Source organism: Dermochelys coriacea, chromosome 1, assembly GCF_009764565.3.
Source record: "Dermochelys coriacea isolate rDerCor1 chromosome 1, rDerCor1.pri.v4, whole genome shotgun sequence".
Taxonomy (NCBI): domain Eukaryota; kingdom Metazoa; phylum Chordata; order Testudines; family Dermochelyidae; genus Dermochelys; species Dermochelys coriacea.
The window spans coordinates 249126320-249148389 of NC_050068.2; the positions used below are offsets into that span (position 1 = coordinate 249126320).

At 43.8% G+C, this 22070-nt stretch overlaps 1 protein-coding gene across 4 annotated transcripts; it reads left to right on the forward strand.

The window, feature by feature from the left end:
- Positions 1–15: 15 nt before the first annotated feature.
- On the forward strand, positions 16–21601 carry LOC119856439. Of its 4 annotated transcripts, none has more exons than XM_043518713.1 (12): positions 16–110; positions 4260–4486; positions 6301–6666; positions 7801–7892; positions 8101–8275; positions 11220–11448; positions 12070–12638; positions 14386–14551; positions 15612–15805; positions 18208–18371; positions 19708–19957; positions 20309–21601. In XM_043518713.1, exons 2-12 carry the CDS (start codon positions 4283–4285, stop codon positions 20528–20530), a joined length of 2631 nt encoding a protein of 876 aa, XP_043374648.1. In that variant the 5' UTR covers positions 16–110; positions 4260–4282; the 3' UTR covers positions 20531–21601. The 4 variants fall into 4 exon arrangements, with proteins under 4 accessions (XP_043374648.1, XP_043374656.1, XP_043374651.1 ...); XM_043518716.1 differs by lacking the exon at positions 16–110 and adding an exon at positions 171–442 and having other exon boundaries at positions 19708–19953; positions 20309–20451; XM_038404360.2 differs by lacking the exon at positions 16–110 and adding an exon at positions 172–442.
- The last annotated feature ends 469 nt before the right edge of the window (positions 21602–22070 follow it).

The window sequence follows — 22070 nt, forward strand, 5'->3', positions numbered from 1 at the left end:
CCAACTGTAACCACGGAGGGAGGGAAGAGAGAGACCGGGACAACCCTACCGTCTCGACCCGAAGCGACGCCCTCCCGGTCCCAGTAATGCGGAGAAGCCCCATCCTTAAGGTAAGTAAATAATTGTTATTCCCCCCCCTTTTCCAGGAGTGGTACCGGTCCAGACGCTACCAAGTCCCGGGAGGGGGATCCGGTGAGCAGAACCCCATCATTAAGGCGGGTAAAGAGGAGCGAGAGAAACATGGCAACTCCCCACAGCCATCCACGGCGCGGTCTCCCGTAGAGGAGAGTGTGTGTGTGTGTGTGTTTTTACCTTAGTCTGTATTAACGGACGTGCAGAAAAAGGCTCCCCCCCAGCGCCGGAAATGGTTCCGTCCAAGGCGTCTGGTTACCAGGCAACGGGATCCTAAACTGTAGATTCCGACAGGCGAGTGGGAGCCCGGGTAAGTGGGAGCCCGGGGCGGGGGGAGGAGCGTCCGCAGACCCCCCCTGCCCGGGGGGGGCCACATCACACCGCACTGCCCGGGGGGGGGGCACATCACACCACACTGCCCGGGGGGGGGCACATCACACTGACCCCTGCCCTGAGGGGTAGAAGAGACCCCCCCACACACACCTGCCCTGCCCTGGGGGCGGAGGGAAGAGATTCCCCCCCCCCACACACACACACACACTGTGCCCTGCCCTCCATTCTCTGCATCCCACGCATATAAATACATCGGCTTCCATGCTAGTCAGGGAGCCCAAAGCAGGGCTGGGCTGTGATGGCTGCCACCTTCCAGACAGAAAAGGCTCGGAGGGTGATAGGGAATTTTAGGGGCGAAAGTACCAAGCACAGGCACGGAGGAGACGGTTGGATTGCCAGCCCCAAGTATTCAAAAATCATTACTCAGGCCCCCCAAAATCATGAGATTGACTTAAAAATCAAGAGATTTAAAGAAAAATAATACATTTTGGGTCATTTTTATTTTCCTTCTGGTTTTTGAACCTCTAGGTCACACTCAGGTGACATTTTGAAGCCCGAGGGCTAGAAACTTAGTTTATTTTTTAAATGAAAGCGCAGAGCCTCCTGTAATCACATGACTCCAGGAACTGGAACTTTAAGAAAAATACTAGGTAGTGTGAAACTCATGATAAAATCATGAGAGTTGGCAACAACTCTGCAATTAACAAAGTATTAAAATGCTGGAAACCAGCATATCTTTCCCTAAACTAAGTTCCCTGCTGGTTCTACTAGCCCATGCAGCTAAACTAGTGATAGCACCAATGGGAATTGTTTTTAAGAGTCTTTATCTGCATGAGAGAGTGATGAGTTAACTGTAATGTCCCTGAGTTAATGGGAAATGAGATTGCATCTACACACAAATTGATGCTACAGTTGATGTCTGCTGGCTAACAGTGTGTGAAAATTACTCCCTACAAGTTTTAAGGGTGGTGTTGCAGTTGATGCAAGCTCATTCATCTGAGTGCCTACATGATGTATCCTGCTACTGTGATCAGATGCTGTAGTGCAGACAATGCTTTGGGTGTGTTTTTTTAAAACAGTTGAGAACTATGGGAAAGTAAATACACTGAGTGTTCGCAAAAAGAAAAGGAGTACTTGTGGCACCTTAGAGACTAACAAATTTATTAGAGCATAAGCTTTCGTGAGCTACAGCTCACTTCATCGGATGCATTTGGTGGAAAAAACAGAGGAGAGATTTATATACACACACACAGAGAACATGAAACAATGGGTTTATCATACACACTGTAAGGAGAGGTTCAGAGTAGCAGCCGTGTTAGTCTGTATTCGCAAAAAGAAAAGGAGTACTTGTGGCACCTTAGAGACTAACAAATTTATTAGAGCATAAGCTTTCGTGAGCTACAGCTCACTTCATCGGATGCATCTGTAGCTCACGAAAGCTTATGCTCTAATAAATTTGTTAGTCTCTAAGGTGCCACAAGTACTCCTTTTCTTACTGTAAGGAGAGTGATCACTTAAGATAAGCCATCACCCACAGCAGGGGGGGGAAAGGAGGAAAACCTTCCATGGTGACAAGCAGGTAGGCTAATTCCAGCAGTTAACAAGAATATCAGAGGAACAGTGGGGGGTGGGGTGGGGGGAGAAATACCATGGGGAAATAGTTTTACTTTGTGTAATGACTCATCCATTCCCAGTCTCTATTCAAGCCTAAGTTAATTGTATCCAGTTTGCAAATTAATTCCAATTCAGCAGTCTCTCGTTGGAGTCTGTTTTTGAAGCTTTTTTGTTGAAGTATAGCCACTCTTAGGTCTGTGATCGAGTGACCAGAGAGATTGAAGTGTTCTCCAACTGGTTTTTGAATGTTATAATTCTTGACCGATTTCCTGAGGAAACTACAGTCCATTGGTGATCTTCCTAAAAACACCATCCTAGCCACTATGGATGTCGAAGCCCTCTACACCAACATTCCACACAAAGATGGACTACAAGCCGTCAGGAACAGTATCCCCGATACTGTCACGGCTAACCTGGTGGCAGAACTTTGTGACTTTGTCCTGACCCATAACTATTTCACATTTGGTGACAATGTATACCTTCAAATCAGCGGCACTGCGATGGGTACCCGCATGGCCCCACAGTATGCCAACATTTTTATGGCTGACTTAGAACAACGCTTCCTCAGCTCTCGTCCCCTAATGCCCCTACTCTACTTGCGCTACATTGATGACATCTTCATCATCTGGACCCATGGAAAAGAAGCTCTTGAGGAATTCCACCATGATTTCAACAATTTCCATCCCACCATCAACCTCAGCCTGGACCAGTCCACAAAAGAGATCCACTTCCTGGACACTACGGTGCTAATAAGCGATGGTCACATAAACACCACCCTATATCGGAAACCTACTGACCGCTATTCCTACCTACATGCCTCTAGCTTTCATCCAGATCATACCACTCGATCCATTGTCTACAGCCAAGCGCTACGATATAACCGCATTTGCTCCAACCCCTCAGACAGAGACAAACACCTACAAGATATCTATCATGCATTCCTACAACTACAATACCCACCTGCTGAAGTGAAGAAACAGATTGACAGAGCCAGAAGAGTACCCAGAAGTCACCTACTACAGGACAGGCCTAACAAAGAAAACAACAGAACGCCACTAGCCATCACCTTCAGCCCCCAACTAAAACCTCTCCAACGCATCATCAAGGATCTACAACCTATCCTGAAGGACGAGCCATCGCTCTCTCAGATCTTGGGAGATAGACCAGTCCTTGCTTACAGACAGCCCCCCAATCTGAAGCAAATACTCACCAGCAACCACACACCACACAACAAAACCACTAACCCAGGAACCTATCCTTGCAACAAAGCCCGTTGCCAACTCTGTCCACATATCTATTCAGGGGATACCATCATAGGGCCTAATCACATCAGCCACACTATCAGAGGCTCGTTCACCTGCGCATCTACCAATGTGATATATGCCATCATGTGCCAGCAATGCCCCTCTGCCATGTACATTGGCCAAACTGGACAGTCTCTACGTAAAAGAATGAATGGACACAAATCAGACGTCAAGAATTATAACATTCAAAAACCAGTTGGAGAACACTTCAATCTCTCTGGTCACTCGATCACAGACCTAAGAGTGGCTATACTTCAACAAAAAAGCTTCAAAAACAGACTCCAATGAGAGACTGCTGAATTGGAATTAATTTGCAAACTGGATACAATTAACTTAGGCTTGAATAGAGACTGGGAATGGATGAGTCATTACACAAAGTAAAACTATTTCCCCATGGTATTTCTCCCCCCCACCCCACCCCCCACTGTTCCTCTGATATTCTTGTTAACTGCTGGAATTAGCCTACCTGCTTGTCACCATGGAAGGTTTTCCTCCTTTCCCCCCCCTGCTGTGGGTGATGGCTTATCTTAAGTGATCACTCTCCTTACAGTGTGTATGATAAACCCATTGTTTCATGTTCTCTGTGTGTGTGTATATAAATCTCTCCTCTGTTTTTTCCACCAAATGCATCCGATGAAGTGAGCTGTAGCTCACGAAAGCTTATGCTCTAATAAATTTGTTAGTCTCTAAGGTGCCACAAGTACTCCTTTTCTTTTTGCGAATACAGACTAACACGGCTGCTACTCTGAACACTGAGTGTTATATGACTGCTAATTTACCACAGGTATTGGGAATAGATTGGATTCACTTTGTACCCCAAGCCCTTTGTAAAGTCAGTTATAAGGATCTTTTCATAAATGATGTTTGTTTTGGCAGCTGGTTGTCTTCGTGCTTTGGCCATGTCGGTGCTTTCTCATCCCTGCTGTGCCACCTTACCTCTGGCTGGTGATCTCCGAGACCGGAATGTCATCTTTGTGGTCAATATGTTGGAAGGCATGTCCTCCAAGCAGGATTTTCTGAAGGAGCATCTCATAAAGACTCTCTTCTTGATGGCCAACAGTCCGACAGAGTCCACATTCAACATCATAAGCTTTGCCAGCAAGGTAATGCCGACGCAGCCATTGCTAGGCAAAGGGTTAAGGTTTTATAAGAAAGCATAGTAAGGTGACATCAATGGAACAATGCTTATAACTGTTGCTGTGTTTGAATTATAGCAATTAACTAGTGTAATCTCTGCCAGGTGAGGTGGCTGTAACAAGTTAATGGTCCCCAGTGGGGTGAAATAAGTATAATAAAATAGGGTTGGAAAATGCCTAATGGATTACCCAGTCCCTCTCCCTGCCAGCATAGGATTATTCCTCATAATATAATTTCTTGTGTTCTGAGTACTTGGTTCCACAGCTGGCCTAGGTATATTCTGCTCCTGTTTAAGAGCTGACAGTTGTGGGAGTGTCAAAATATGGAATTCTAACATCAAGTGTGATGGTAGTTCCACTCATTTGCATGGTAATACTTCAAAATCTGGAAGAGCATTCTCATGCAGTAGCAATGTTGGCCTCTGAGCTCTGGGAACAAATGGAAAGGGATGGGATTTGCTGGTAGATGCCTTGGGATCTTTCATGCATGCTTCTTTACATTTGCTTCCTTATTGCCTGGTTCTCATCATCCCTTTCATACTTTGCCCATCCATGTGGTCCTCTTCTAGTGAAAGATGACTCTCCTGTGGCCCTATCACCATATCTTCCTTTAGTTGAGGGAACATGGAACCCATCTCTCTGACATCTTCTCTTGTATGTCTCACCAACAATTGAAGCTTAATATAACCAAAACTGAACTTCTGACCTCTCTTCCCACTATCTGTCACTATTGTTAACTGTACCATCCAGAGGCAGCTCTACCAATTTTGACGCCCCAAGCAGTTGCCGTTGAATTGCCACCGCCACAACAGCGGCGGAGCTGCCGCCGAATTGCCGCCACGCCCGGAAGAGCGACAGAGCTGCCGCCGAGTTGCCACCACGCCCGGAAGAGCGGCAGAGCTGCCGCCGAATTGCCACCATGGGACACGGACTGCAGCCCCATTCTGAATGCCGCCCCAAGCATCTGCTTGGAAAGCTAGTGCCTGGAGCCAGCCCCTGGTACCATCCTTCCTGTCATTCCAGCCCCGTAATGTGATATTATCTTTGACTCTTCCATCTCTCTAGCCCAACACATCGAGGACATGTCCAAAACTTGCTGTTTTTCCCTTCATAACTTCACTAAGATTTGGTCTTTTCTCTCTGTCCATGACTGAAAAAGCTCTAGAACAGAGGGAGTTAGAGTAATCTAGCATATTGACTAAAATCAGTCAGCTCACAGTTACCATACTAAGTTATACAGATGGTACACAGAAAAACATGAGGTGGAGTTAGATAGCAATGAACCTGGCCTTTAGAATCTGTGATTACACAGAGACTCTCATAAGACACCATCATAAGACTGACATTTCCTTTTCATTTTTAACCAGGGAAATTTCTGGCTTTCTACCACAGCCCTTGATGGGTGGTAAATTTCTTTTATTCTCTTTCCAGCTTCCTCCAAGGAAATCCTCTACAACTCTGTTGGGAGCCTCAAAACTCCCCTCACCCTTAAAGACCATAGAATGGCACCCCAGTTTCTTCTCCAGAAAGTTTAGAGCCCATCAGATCTTAGCAATTGTAGCAATTGTATTGCAAGATGGAAGAAACTCCCTTCTCCACCCCAGAGGATGAGCAGGCTGAGAATCAAGTCCCAGATCTCTCATATGTCAGACCATTTACCAAAATATCAACTAGCTAACTCATTTCTCAGTTTTATCAAGTTTTAAAACAATTATGTGTTATAAAATATTTGCTTAATAGATGTTTATTGTGTTTGGTTAAAAATTTTGGCTTTTGTACAGGTGATAAAATGGTGCAATGGTTTGGTCAAATGTTCGCTCGGTAACATCATTGAAGCAACCGCCTGGATTAGAGCTCTGCAGTGTGGGAATGGTGCAGATGCTGTGAGTGCTTTGGCTATGGCATTTGAAGATCCCACCTGCCAGGTGGTATACTTGGTCACTGATACACTCTCTGAGAGTGCTTCAGAGGAAATCTGTAGCCTTCTCGCAGAGACTGGAGAGGAACGCCCAATGCACATTGTGTACTTGGTAGAAAAGCCAGGTGACTATGAAAGCAGCACACAAAAAGAAATGGAGAAAGTAGCAAGACAGTCTGGAGGATGCTTTCAGGTGATCACCCCACACCCTTGTGGAGTTTCAGAAGAGGTAAGTCAATAACAGCAGTTTTAGATTAAATGAATTTTTAGTAATCCCAGTCCACGTAAACAAAATTTCACAAAACCAGAGCTAGGGCAGAGGAAAATTTCTCTCTAGAAAGGTGGCCACTACATATTTTGTCTGACTACCTGCAAACAGAGCTGTCTGTGAATAAAGAAAATAAATAAATTCTCTGTTAAAGATTATGTCAGAAATTTCAAGACTGCACACTCACACAGTTGTTCTAATGAGTACTCTCTCCCTTTCTGTAGTGCTCACAACTTTACACTCATACTTGGGAGTGTAGTGCATGCAGTATGCCCTACCTCAGGGGGAAGGGAGCATTTCATAGTGCTCTTGAACAGCAATACCTGAGATCAGTATTAGGGATCAAATTTAGATATACATAGGTGCAAACCCATTGACTTCAGCAGACCTGAATTTGGCCTGTGAAGCGGTGCAGATAGGCTTTCAAATGAACTGAAAAGAGAGACTATGGTGTTGGGGAATGAGGTTGACATCCTGGAGGAAGCCCTTGCAAAGAAAGTATACCTTACTCCTGCCAATTGATTTCACATTTACCATGCTAGCTGTCTGTGCAGCAGTGATGGCTACAGTAGGTCCAAATATCTTTTTCGACATCCCACTGGTATTTGATTCACCATCAGCAGGTAACATTGAATATTGTCCTTCTAAAAAATAACAGTAACGTTAATCAGTGCATTTAGTAAACAAAATATTAATAACACTTGGCATTTGTCTAGCATAGGTGTTCACAGATTTTTTTCACAGTGTGGATCACATCTTAATAAAAGGGTTATGCAGGGCACTTGGACACTGACAAGAAACAGACGATCATTTAGCTATCATATGTTAACATCTTTGATTTATTTTGTATTTATATTCTAGTCTCTTAATGTTCTTCCTTTTAAACCTTTAGATTGCTTGAAATGGGAGAAATCAACTATAGTACACTTATAAGAGCTCATATACTACATTGAGAGGGTGGTTAAGAACCAAGATAGATTGCTGAATTTTGTTTGAGTATGAATTCAAGCTTTAAATATAAAATAACTGGTTTAAGGATTTATGCCTTCATTCAGAAATTAGTTTAATTTTCTGCTTCTCCTCCCTGTTTTCCAGGTAAACCCAGGGTGCACCTCAAGCATCCATTGTTGCAATGCTATCAGTAAATACCCCTCTTGTTCTCTGCTGATGAGTCATCCCAAAGCACAGTAAGTTCAAAATGTGGAGCATGGGACTGCCAAAACCATCAGAGTAGCAGCTCAATTTGATAACCTAGTGAAGGAAACAACTTGGAAACCACCCCAGTTTTGGGTGGGTTTTCTTTGGCTTTAATTTTCATAAATTGCAGAAATCTGCATTATCTATTGTGAGAATCTTAATCCCTTCTTAGAACATACCAATATTCTGTTTCCACAGCTTTCCTCTGTGTGTCTGTGCAAATTCCCCTACTATACCTCTGACAACCTTGACAAAGGAAGATTTAATGGACTGGTCCCTAGAGGCTCCCCATTTGCTGAGGGGGGCCCAAGTCCTGGCTAGGAGAGAGACTGATGGATATTATTATCTGGGCCACATTGCCCAAGAGGTGAAGGTAAGTCCTTCAATGTAAATGATGATTGTAAGTGATTCCTCTTGGGTTACATGTGATGTTTCTCCCTATCCCTCACCTTGGGCTTCACTAGGATGGGTCTCCTTTGGCTATCCCATATCTCTCTCTCTCTTGCTGGATGGGTATCAAGCTATCCTGCAGTGGCTCACAATTATGGGAATCAGCCTCAGGGTAGAAACAGGGTTAGGAAACAGGGCACAAACCCCACACTGGTTGTGACTTCTATATATAGATGTCACTAATCAATTATCAAGTGTAAACTCCTCAGGCAGACAGTCTCCTTGAGTACTCTGATGTATCTCGCCACCCAGGTAAGCGTATTTTTGTGATTGATGGTCCCTTACACCAAAGATCACAGCAATACTCAGGTTACTCTCAGTCCCAAAGGACCAGTCACTTACCCTAGGCCAATTGCACTTTAGATCTCACACCAAAGACGACATTTGCAGTCAATCCTATAACAAACTATCTAAAGATTTATTATATAGGAAAAGGAAACGAGCTATTTACAAGGTTAAAGCAGGTAAGCATATATACACACAAATGAGTTCCAATCTTAAGTTTTAAAAAGTAATAGAAGCTTCCATAATAAGCAAGCTCTATATGTCCTTTAGGGATAACCCAGGCTAACCACTGAGGATCTTTTGCTTATGCTTAGTAATCCTTGCCACTCAGAGTCGAAGCAGCATAAAGATACAGTTCCTTCCTGTTATGGCATTTTATTTGCTTCTCCTTCATGTGTTTTGAGCTGCAAACTCAGCTGATGGAAGGAAAGCACTTGCATGACTCCTTTTCATGAGGGGGAGGACAGCAATCAACAAACTTTTTTGTCCTCTCTGACATTTCACAATAGTTCACCTGAGTCTTTCTTTTGAGACAGGACATAACACTTTCTGTTGGAGATCAGCGCTTTACACTAATTAATGTCTCCTGTCTGGTGACTTACACAGTCACAGAGACTTATAATACAAATGCTTAAATATTACCTTACAATATGGGATACAGATGTTAGAAGTGAGATTAATACATGCAGCATCTTACAAGCATTCAATAAAGTCTAAACACTAAGCACATATTTATAATTCTAACACCTGTTTACACACAGGTGAGCCAAAATGGTTCCAGCAATGTATTTGTCAATGTTCCGCTGAGGCTTGAGGTCTTTGGCATGAGCTGGTATCTGGGGTTTCCGAATCATGTTGTTCTTTACCTTTCAATGACTCTTAGCTGTTTACAGCAAAGAGTCCTGCAATCAGAAGGAGACACATTTTTGGTGAATGCAACAAGTTGTCACTCAGAGCCAGTCACAGCCAGCAAGTTCTTTATATCGCCTTCACCCAGTTCCACCCAAGCTGGAAGCAAAGTCTAGCAGCTAAACAATGCTTGGAAAAAAACCGAACAAACTAAAAAGCCCCTCTCCTGGATCCCTTTCTCCACAGGCATATCTGCTGGGGTGAGTTTTTTCGACTCCCCCCTCTCTCAGTGGCAACCTCTGTTGTTCCCTGGGTCTCTGTCTGCAGCAGAACTCCTGCCATCGGGTGGCCTGGACCCCAAGACTTCCCTTTCTGGGGGAATATGCCACAAGGGCCAGAATATGCCAGTACAGTGCTCTTTGTTCAGAGGGCATGGATGGCCATTGTATAACAAGTGGACAAAGATGCTTTTGTTTTGGAGCCGATCTCTGTAGTTATCAACTAAAGACAGGTTTCAGAGTGGTAGCCATGTTAGTCAGTGTCAGCAAAAACAACGAGGAGTACTTGTGGCACCTTCGAGACTAACAAATTTATTTGGGCATAAGCTTTTGTGGGCTAAAACCCACTTCAGTTTTCTGAAGAAGGGAATGCTCACTGAAGAATTTCATTGGTATGAATTCTGTTTGGTTTTTAAGATGACATAATCTCGGGCCTCCTTTGCTTTCTTCTCATTGGAAATGTGTAATCAGCAACCTTTTATGGTCAACTGAGTATTTCACAGACATACAAGGAAAAGCTGGGTATAGAACCAGGGTTTGAGTTATCGATCACTTAAATTAAACAAATGTGACTATCAAATGTGCAGAGTCACTCCCCGTATGAAATCCTCAATACAGTTCATATAAGTCATTGTTTTGTGAGGGAAAAGGAAAATGCTATCAAAGCCCTTCAGAGGTTATTTTATCTGGGCCAGTGGAAATCAAACATTTTGCAAGATGATGTGACTGAGTTCAGGATGAGGATACTAGGGGGCAGGCTGGCTGAAATAGTGGCTCTATATCAGCATTGTTAACTCTGTGACCCACCCTAATAGTGGAAAAGACCATGCCCTCTGTCGTTTGAACCAGCAGGTAAGCAGACTGTTTTGGGAAAAACAGAAGAAAAGGGTGTTGGCTTCTTGGCACTTGTAGAATTTAACACTGAGCTTTCCCAACAATTTGCCAGTTGTGGAGCAGCAGAATTACCTGAATTACTCCCCACTCCTAGGGTGGATGCTCAAATTAAAGCAGTAAAAATTATGGCATTGGGAGTATTTTACCATTTTATTTTCCCCTTTATTACTATGTAACTGACCATGCAGCAAAAAGCAGTCTGTCTTGGCAACCCTTTTTCAACTGACTGGGGTGATAGAGGTCTTCCTTAGCATGGCAGTTGTGCTGCTCATCCCCAGTGAACACATTTCTGGAAAGATCCAAGAGTGGAGGGAGGGGAGGGCTTTACCTGGTAATCTGCTGTGGTCTTCAAGCTCTTTAACTACCCTTAAAGACTGATTTGGATAGAACAGAGTAAAAAAAAAATAGTGTTCTAGGTTCAGTGGGTTCTCCGACCATGTGCTATTTCTTGGAATTTCTGCCAGTTCCCTCTCCCTAGTGTTAGCAGCCCCTAGCCCCTGTGTTTGGCCATTTGTGGGACTCACCTGTTTGTCTTGCATACCACATGGTTTAATTCTGCAGGGCTCCAGGGAACGTTTTTTAATCGAGTTTGAGAGAAGTCAGCTGCTGAAAGGCAAGGTACAGTTTCGCATGCAAGAAACACCCCTCTATGACATTATCCACTATGAAGATGCCAGGCGACAGCCACTAGCTCCAGGAGACAGAGTCTTGGCACCATGGGAGGCTAAAGGTGAACGATACGGCCCAGGCACTGTACTAAAGGCTGCAGAAAGCTGTGAAGCACAGTTAGGTACAGTACATTTTTCCTATTATTATTTATATTGGAGTAGCACCTTGAAGTGTGCTAGACACTATACAGAGAGAAAAGCACAGTGTCTGCCACAAGGAGCATACAATCTGTAATATCTTCCTTTCTTCTTTCCTTCTCTTTTCCTTTCAGTGCTGCTAAGTAACTTTTTCCTGTTCAATGCCAGAATTCTGTGCTGCTTCATGAATCAACCTGTAGGGCTGCTTTGTGAATGGGGACTTTGAAAGCATTTAATCTGTAGTGGAGCCAGGTGATACCACTTCTGACATAAAGAGAAAAAAAACGTTCTGGGGCCTCTCATGTACCCAGATGATTTAGGCTACTCTCCAGATGCATATTGCGTGAAATCCTGGCTTCACTGAAGTCAGTGGGAGTTTTGTATTGACTTCAGTGAAGACAGGATTTAATCCATTGACTTCTCAGTAAGTTTGAAAGAGTGGAATCCTAAATATATAAAGCAAAGCCACTTTTAAATGGTTACAAAATCTTTCCCTGCTTTCTATAGTACAAGATTGTGTTTCATCTCCAGGTCTCCAAGAGGTCAATCAGGCATGTTTTTGGCATGATTCTAAAATGCTGTTTGTCATTTATTTCTATTTGCAGCCAGTGGAAACAGCAAAGTGCTGGTGAATTTCTGGAATGGTCAGACTAAGAAGGTGTCCTCTGACTTAGCTGTATGGATTCCTCTGCCCCTGAGTGAACGTATCATCCTGGAACTTCAGATGCCATTAGTAGCCAGGCAAATGTTGGTGGACTCAAGCTCAGATTATCCCTACATTGTAACACCTGGTTACAGAGCTTCAGGGCATTGCAGACAGGATCACTTAGATCTAGTTTGCTGGCAGGGTTCCACACAGGTTCAGTCATGTCCTAACTGCAGCTCTGGATGTTCCTCACTTTGCCATTGCTGCCTTGGAGCCTGGTTGCCCATCAGGCCCACAGTGAACAGAGCACAACCAGAAGATATCCTGATCCCAGGAACAAGCCTGACCAAAGAAGAGCTGAGCAGGAAGATAGAAGAGCAGCTATCTAAAGGGAGAGTCCCCATTTCAGAAAGGGTCTCCAGAGAGGAAGATAAAAAGGGAAAGAAGAAGAGACTAAAGAAAAAAAATGCCCCTAAAAATTTAGGCTCCTGTGTGGAGATGGGAAACAAGGTTACAGAACCCAAGAAGGTAGAGAGTGCTTCATACTGACTATGGTATTGCAACATCCTTTGCTGTAGTTGCAGTAATATCCTGTGATTCTGTTTTCCTGTGGCAAAAACTTATTAGAAATACTGGACTAAATTATCATGTATAACTGAGCTCTGCTAAGGATGGGGAAATCATAGATGGCTTTCTACCATCTTTCTGAGCTTTTGATCCAGGGAATAGCTAGGCTCTCATTCATTCTCTGGCACTGGTTGGAATAGACTCCTAGTGGCTACTCCACCCGCTCAGGATCACTGGAGCACAACACAATCTAGCTATACCTCATCCTGCCTTGGCATGCCCCCTTTACAGTGTGGGTATGGGCAGGACAGGGTGTCGCTAAGATGGTTTTGTACCACTCAGTGATTCCCCTACAGAAGGAATCCCTACTCACCCTGTTAAGGCAGTTCCGTCCATGACACAAAGGGGTCAGGACTAAGACTGAGGATCTGGACTATATTGGTTCCACACTCAGGTATTTTTGGCATGTTTATTGTTTCATGGACATGTTGACTATTGGTTCCAGAGTAACTTGTATGTTTCACTCTTAACATTTGATTTGCTTGGTTATTGTTGCTCTGCATTAATATATGAAATAATACAGTGTTAAATGCACATACAAAGATAACATTTATTGCATCAGATATCTGTACAATTAACTGGCAGCATACCTACTGGCCATGTGTAAATCATGGTAATCGCTTGTACAAGCATAGGCATTTTTGTGCACACTAATCAGTCACTTTGACTTTAACAAATATGGTCCCCCAAAGATTTTTAAACCAAAGAGCAGAATGAAGATTTTTTTTTAATACACAAGCACTTTGTAATACTAAACGGTCCTTCAGAATTCAGGGTTTTCATTTTATTTGCTTTGTTTGTAATTTAAATAACTCCTTGGGCTGAGTGTTAGAAGCCGATTCTCAGTAAGTATAAATTATCAGAGTTCCATTCATAGATTAATACATTTTAAGTCCGGAAGGGACCATTATGATCATCTAGTTGAACTTCCTTCATAAAACAAGCCAGAGAACCTCACTCAGTAACTGGAAATCACTGGAGTTATGACAATTTACACAACTGAGGATCCCCCCCGAGATTTTGCAATTTAATAATGAATACATTTCTTCCTTTTCTATTTAATTTGGTGCTCATGGAAGGGCAAGCTATCCGCTAGAATGAGGCCTAGTTCATGCAGGTATTGTACATTAGTTTCTTCGTAGGGCTCTCCAGGGAACCACAATTCTGATTTACCTCACCTCTTACTAGTGCGTGTCTGCCAATGCACCTTATTCCTGGCCTGCTATTCCAATTTTGGGTCAGAAACATTGCCAGTTGTGGAGTAGCTTTTAGATACAGACAAACCTAAGAAATGGGCAGAAACACCTATGTTTAAAGGCTTTAGTTATTCCTTGAGTATAGAAAGCAGTTTTATTTTCCTTCTACAACCCCAATTTCAATAAGTTTGGTTTGCTTGTCTCCATGTCAAAACGACAGTAAAGTTAGTCACCACTGTGTTAGCAATGGTGACTCCTCTCCAAGCAACATTTCCCTACAGCTGAAGGCTCCCCAGTCATTCAAGTAGTATCAGCCAGGGTTAGTTTACACTAACGATGGGATTAATGCAGTAATGGCAAGATCATACAGTAGCTTATTTTGTAAATTCATGTTACTGACACATTCTACTCCCCACTGGCTAAGCATTTTGATAGTTTCCTGTTGTTTCCAGAGCCCTCAGAAGGAGATGGCTTCAACAGGTTTGATGGAAGATGCTCATGCCATGGTTGATATTGCTGTCCACCCAAACACCTGCCTAATGGAGCCAATGCACAATGACAAAGAAGACAGCAAACACTATGGGGCTGATCCCGAGTCTCTTCTGAAGAATGAACCTGGTATTTATATTGTATCAACTAGCTGTTTCATACAAGCCTAGGACGTGCCATATCAGATGAGAGCATTGGTTCTTCCTGTCTGGTTTCTTGTCTTTGGCAGTATTTCATTCCTGGTGCCTTAAAGAAAGATGAAAAAACTCCATAATGCATCTGGTCAATCATGCTCTAGTATGCTTAGGTGCTAGTGGTTGTGCACTATGGTGATTTACTTATCTTCCTCTGAGACATGAACAGTTCCTTTCGGGCTCCTGCAGCTGCCACCTTTCCTGAAGTAAGAGCTTTGATTGCCCCATTTTAGCATGCACTACAAATTTTATTAGTCCTAAAGCTATCCTACCCTTTTTAAAATCTGACTGTAGTATTTGACTGGACTGCCTGTGGCAAAGGATTTCACAAGATGACTATAATCTGTGTGAAGAAATGCATGCTCTTCTTTGTTCTGCTTTTTAATTGCACTTTAATTTAAGAGATTAGTTCTCTTTAATTGCACTGTGTAACTCCTTGTTCTAGAATTATAAAAAAAAAAGGTTCATAGTCTAAAATATCTTTTAATCAAGTCCCCTTTTACCAATGCCCTCCTCACGTAAGAGAGATCTGTGAGATGTGCAGGCAAGTGGGAGTGGATTCCAAAGGCCAAAAGCCTCCTCCAACCGCACCACCTATTTAGTGCCGTTGATCCATTCCCTGTCCTGCCTCCTACGAGGAGAGGCTGAAGCTGGTGTAGCAGAGGTGAACATTTCCTCACAGCCATGATTTCCAACAGCATTCCCTACAGTAACTCCTACTGAGAGAGGCTCAGTAGATGTGAGCACAGTCAATGCTTCATCCCAGTTACTGGGTAAAAACTCCTCCTTTTCTATGTTGGCAGGATTATTTTTGAAAGTGGTGACCGTCCTGTGGTCACTAAAAAGCTCTCATTTCCTTGGGGAGAAATGTTAGTACTTACTGATAATAAAAAGGTCTTGCTTGAATGCATTTTACTTTAACACATTTTTCTGTCTATCTGTTCACCATTTTATAAGGTGTCCATCACCTGTTATATCTCTAATTTGTCTGAAAGCTCTTTTTCAGTCCAGCATGACAGAAGCTCCAGCCCAGCATTGCCCAAGGAATCCTCCCGTGAAAGCACATGCTTTCAGCACTTCCAGTCTCCAAGCTATGTTTGACCGAGTGGATCAATCACTGAAGAAAGACCGCTTGACCATTGAATCGGTTCTGCATATACAGAGACCCCACAGCGCTCCGAGTATACAGGTTAAGAACGCACAAGATTTTCTAGGAAAAATAAAGCCAACATTTGTTGTTGCTGACCCAATGCTTGGTCAAGCATCTGTTTAAATCAATTGAATAGATTCATGATTGGCTTGTGCCACAAAGTTCTTTTTGTCAATTTCCTGAAAGGTTACTTCCATAAGAGCCTAATTAGAAGTAAGGAAATCTGATCGGCTAAGTGTCAGGAGAATGAGTTGACTACTGGACACTGGCTCAAATTCTCCAGTGCAGCCGACTCCCATTATCCTTAGCCATCTCTGTGCCAGCATAAATTAGACAGCCTAAGGGCTGCTCTAATTTATGTTGATTGTCAAGAGGACAGGTATATCTGGCCATGCCCCAGTCACACTCTCTGCTGGCAGCTGGAGGTGTAGGTACTTCTACCCTATTGTGGGGGAATCCTCCAATGGTGTAATCCTCCGGGACAGACTATGCTGTTTTAAGGGCTGCCTTATGTCAGGAGTGTGGTGCAAAGCAGCTAGCCCAATCTGGCCCAATTAGTTCCTGGCCATTAGGTTCACAGGATTTATCAGATGGCATGGTATAAATCAATTAGCATGGCCCCATTTTTGTAAATTTTATGATGACATGTACTGCAACAGAAGATACATACAAACATCAAACCCCCATTAATGCATGCTGTCATTGTCCAGGAACAGGACATTTTCTTGTATGCTGATATTAATACATAGCCCTTCTGTGGAGCTTTTCATCTTCATATACTGACTAATCCTCTCAATCATCCTTGCAAGATATAGAGAATAATTATCCTTTTACAGATAAGGAAACCAAGGAACAGAGCAGTTAAGTGACTAGCCCAAGGCCATAGGGGGAGTCCATATGAAAGCTGGGATGAAAATTGAGGGTGTACTAGTCCTCAATTCTGTGTTCTAACCACTATATCAGTGGTTTTTAACCAGGGGTACATATATCCCTGGGGGTACCCAGAGGTCTTCCAGGGCGTACATTAACTCCTCTAAATATTTTCCTAGTTTTACAACAGGCTACATAAAAAGCACTAGTGAAATCGGTACCAACTAAAATTTCATCCAGACAATGACTTGTTTATATTGCCCTATATACTATACACTGAAGTGTAAGTACAATATTTATTATTTTGATTTATTTTATAATTATGTGGTAAAAATGAGAAACTAAGTACTTTTTCATAATAGTGTACTGTGACACTTTTGTATTTTTATGTCTGATTTTGTAAGGAAGTAGTTTTTAAGTGAGGTGAAATGTGGGGGTACACAAGACAAATCAGACTCCTGAAAGGGGTACAGTAGTCTGGAAAGGTTGAGAGCCACTGCTCTAGAGCACACCACTTTTTCATCTTCCATTTATAAAGCACCTTTTCATTTTTTGAAGTTTCACTTTATTTGTTTTAAATCTTTCCAGCTGTAATACATTAAGCATGAACCACTTACAGGGCCTAGGTTTTGCAAATTAATACACATGCCACATAGCAAAGAATAGCAAAACACTTGAGAGATTTTGCAAAAATACCTACTGCTTCAGACACTGACTTTTTAATTAAAAAACAGCAGAAACACTACATGAGCCTTCTAGGGACAATCAGGAAAATAGGGAAGGCAATTGCAGCCTAAAGTTCCTAAAGCAACAGAACTATAGCTTATTGTTATTTAAATTAAAACTTGTATCTGAAGCTTCAGTGATTAATTACAGGATGATTTGCGTCCCTTCAGGTACACTTGTGTTAGGAGTACACTACATATTCAGGAGACAAAGTAAACACTGCACAATGAGATAAAAACTCAGTGGATACGTCATTGCTCATGCTTTTCATCCCTAAGGATATGCTTTTACAAATGGCAAATAAGAAACACTCTCCAGCACTAAAATACAGCCACTTCTTATGTGAAATATGACAACTACTCACCTCTGGATAGCAACATTACACCCCAGGAACTGACAAATATAATATCTGTTCAAAACTACAGGGAGAAATTTCCTTTGCCATAGGCAGGCAGAATGTAGTTATCCCCACTGGAATTTGTTAGCACATGTAGGTTAATACCCCAAACTCTTGTAAAATCCGATGTGGGATTTTTAATAATCACAAGTGGTCAGAACCTCTGTTCTAATCCAAAAGTTGCTGTACCAACAACATAGGGCAGTTCTGTGTATTGTGTAAATGCTGACTAAGCTGGAACGGTGCTGCCAACTGAATTGCGAATATCATTTCTTGAAGTACCTGGATTTTCCTTCACCCAGCTAGTTATAGACCATGCTTGACCTGTCCGTAGAGTTGCTCTCAGAACTCACAAATGTCGTCGGAAAACGAAGCCTTACTGAGTGTACAGGACTTCAGTTTACATCAGGAACAAACCTTCACTGATATTAAGGACTTTTTCTTTCAGAAATCAGTCACCAAAGGTGCAACTCAAGAGAGCCTGAGAAAGATGAACTTCAGCACAGCCAGGATTGAGCACAGAAGGCAGCAAACAGAGCAGAGGCAGCAGAAGAGGGAACAACAGCAAGAGGCAGAAGGCCTCAAACGGCAGTTGATGCGCGACAGCAGGCGGTAATGGTGTGGGGTGCGGGTGGGAAGTCAGAGCGTGGAGGAAAGATTTCAGCAACTCCTGAGGGTTCTCCATCTCTTTATAAGTACCGGGTATTCTGTGGTGCGTGCTTCTTGAGCTAGTGTTTTCGTACTATTTATTTTAAATGTTTATAGAGTGTTCCCCCACCCTAGTGGCTGAATAGTGGTCACAATTGTCCATTTAGAGCCTAAGACTTGGAGGGGTTGAGCACCCTCAACTCCCATCCACTTCTGAGGGAAGGGAGGGCACTTACCACCTTGCAGGATTGGGCCCATAAGTAGTACAGTATGAAATGTACTCCTTCTGCCCTCCCCAGCAGCTGGAGTTTACCCTCTTCTTCCTGCAGTTTGATTAACTGATGAATTTCCAGTGGAGACTCATGAAATCAGAGACATCTTTTAGTATGAAAACATTCTTATATTTTGTTATGAGTCAGAGGAGTCAAAATTATGCCCAGCTGAGAAATCTGCATTGGTCACTTTCCTGCGAGGGCAACACCTAATTGCATGCAGTAGAGCAGGACCACAGTTGTCCTCATCTTTGGGCTTGCCTACACAAGGAGTTATTCCTAATTAATTCCCTGTATGGATGCTCTCATTCTGGAATAAGAGTGCCTTCTTCTGAATTAGCATAATTCACTTTAGAAGTGGATTATGCTAATTCAGAAGAAGGCACTCTTACTCTGGAATAACAGCATCTACACAGGGAATTAATCAGGAATAGATAATCCACTTTGAATTCACAACCTACCTTAATTCAAATTGACTTTCCTGTGTAGACAAGCCCCATCTTGATCTGATCTCAGCATATGCTGGTGAGGAAAAAATAGTGTATGCTGGAACCTGCGGAATCAGGCTGCATCTCTATTAAAGATTAAGGTAATCTTGGGCTATATTATAGATTGTAAATGCGGGCTTGCATTTGGCAACAAATTGCAGTTTAGCCACCCCTGTTCTAACAGTACACAACAAAACTTGGCACAATAAGACAGGAAGTAAAGAAATACATGTTGGCTTGAAATTGCAAGATGAACAGCGGGATGCATAATGTAATAGCTAGTGATGGTTGCAAACTTTAGACAAAAACAAAATTTCACATTTTTTTACTATTTTCCACCATCTGTAGTAATTATTTGAGCAGGAATTTGGCCAGGAGACTGGGGTTAATCTCCTTAACCTTGCAAAAAGTGGTATTGTATCTTCAATGTCCAAAAATTGTCAGGACTTCTGGTTTACATCCTATTCATTGACATTGACATTTTCCCTTTGTTTCTCTTGGTTTCTGACAAGCTTTCTGGAAATTCTGTTTTGGAAACAGACTGCAGTCTCTTCAGAGGACACTGCAAAGCTTGGAGAAGCAACTGGAGTACAATAACATGGTCTGCCAGCACATGGCAAAGCTCCAGACTGCCAGGGCAGAGAGGAGCAGAAAGGAGTCCTCCTTGCAGGAAGAGGAGAAGAGAAAGGAGAGTCAAAGGCTGCAGTTCTTAAAGGCACAGCGCTTGCAGAGAGAGGAGTTGCAGGTAGAATACAACCAGAGGAAGTATGATCAAGACAAAAAGAGGCAGGTAAGGGCTATTTCACTGCTTTTCTTGGACTCTTCCTTCTCCTATACTGGCACCAATGCACTATCTAAAATCGTGATATTATTTAACATTTAAATCGTGAATTTAACATGTACAAACTGATGAAAGGAAAGACGGAGATTTCCATATCTCTAAGGACTATTTCAAAATGCTGCATGCCAGCCTTCTGTAGCAGGAGTCCATGTAGAGAACTGTTTAGAAGGTGCTAGCTGTGGCAAATTCACAACTATCCCATTCCCTATTTCTACCAGTAACAGGCACTGGATGGGACTGGGACTGAGCCTGAGACCTAGTTGTAGGACTTCAAACATCCTTTCACTCCTTTTGCTGTAGGATTTGCTGAGGAGCAGAATGCAATCCCGGCAGGAGACCCTAGAACGAGAAATCCAGGAGCAGGACACCCAGCAGAGGAAGCGCGAGGATGCCAAATGGAGAGCATTCCAAAATCGGGACCGTTTCCAACAGAAGCTGGAAAAGGAGTGCCAAAAACATCACCTCCAGCAGTACCTCAGAGAGCAGAATCTTTTGATGCTCCGGGCCTCGCTGCTGTCATAAAAAGCCTTTCCCGTAGGCAAGAAGGCCTCTGAGCATTGTAAATCTTGTAAGTATGAGTCCGTGTGCTGGGGCCTAGAAAATGGTGCTATTGAAACAAGCAGAATTATTATTATTAGAGCTATTTGATATCTCCCCTTCATCACAGCCGGAGGGCCTTTTCAGGTATCTGTCACTTATATGCCTTTCTTTTTGGGGAGTCTAACCCATCTATCCAATGTGAAGAGACCCAGCGGTCTGGCTTCCTTGTGCCTTATGTGTTACACGTGTGGTAGTCTAGCAGATGGAGACAGCCCAGGTCAGGGCTAGGGATGATAATGCACAGCAAACGAGAGAGGAATTTGCAGTGTGATCTGCTACCACAAAAAAACAGCGCAATGTTGCGCTTCAGACATAGGCATCCCAGGGAGCAGGAAGGTGAGAGGCCCTGCCTGTGGGACTCCAATGAGAGCATCCCTGCAATACTGCATTCAGTTCTGAGCCCCTCAGTGAAAGGAAGATGGCAATGAATTGGAAGGACTGAAGTATCATAATGATTAGAGTCAAAATAAAAATACTGTGTAACTTAGCCAGTGGAGAGGAACATTAGGCTGTAAACAGCAAAGAAGGAGAATAATTATTTAGGCTTCTACAAGAGGTATGCTTAGGAGTAGGGACATAAAAATAAGAAACATTTGAATGTCAGGAAAAGCTTCCTGAAAGAACAGTCTGTTAAGCTGTGGATTACTTTCCCATAGGAATTGTGGAAGCCCCATCCCTGTAGCCATTTTAAACTAGCCTGGGCACAGCCAAAGCAAATCTATTGTTGTGAACAATTCAGCACTGGCAAGGGGGTGAACCATGTGACTAGGTGTGACACTCTCAGGGCCGGTGCAACCACTAGGCGAACTAGGCGGTCGCCTAGGGTGCCAAGTGGTTGGGGGCGGCGGTGGAGCGGAGGTGAGATGGGGCAGGGGGGCACGGGGAGGGCCGCCTGCAGTAAGTAACGGGGGGGGGCAGCGGCACACAAGGGAACTGCTCCCCGCCCCAGCTCACCTCTGCTCCACCTCCTCCCCTGAGCACTGCCCCGCTCTGCTTCTCTCCCTCCCAGGCTTGCGCGCCAAACAGCTGATTTGGCGCCGCAAGCCTGGGAGGCGGGAGAAGCGGCAGTGTGCTCAGGGAGGAGGCGGAGCAGAGGTGAGCTGGGGTGGGGAGTTGCTGCACGCGGCTCCCTGGGCCGAGGGAGGGGGTGGCAGGGAGCTGCCACGCGGCTCCCTGGGCCGAGGGAGGGGGTGGCAGGGAGCTGCCACGCGGCTCCCTGGGCCGAGGGAGGGGGTGGCAGGGAGCTGCCACGCGGCTCCCTGGGCCGAGGGGAAGGAGGGAGAGAGGGGGCGGCAGGGACTTGCCCCGGGGGGGGCACCTCAGGGCGGGGGGGTGTGGAGCTGCCATGGGGGGGCACTTCAGGGCGACGGGGTGGGCACAAGGTGGAAGTTTCACCTAGGGCGCGAAACATCCTTGCACCAGCCCTGGACACTCTGTACCTCAAAGTAGCACCCTGGAACCC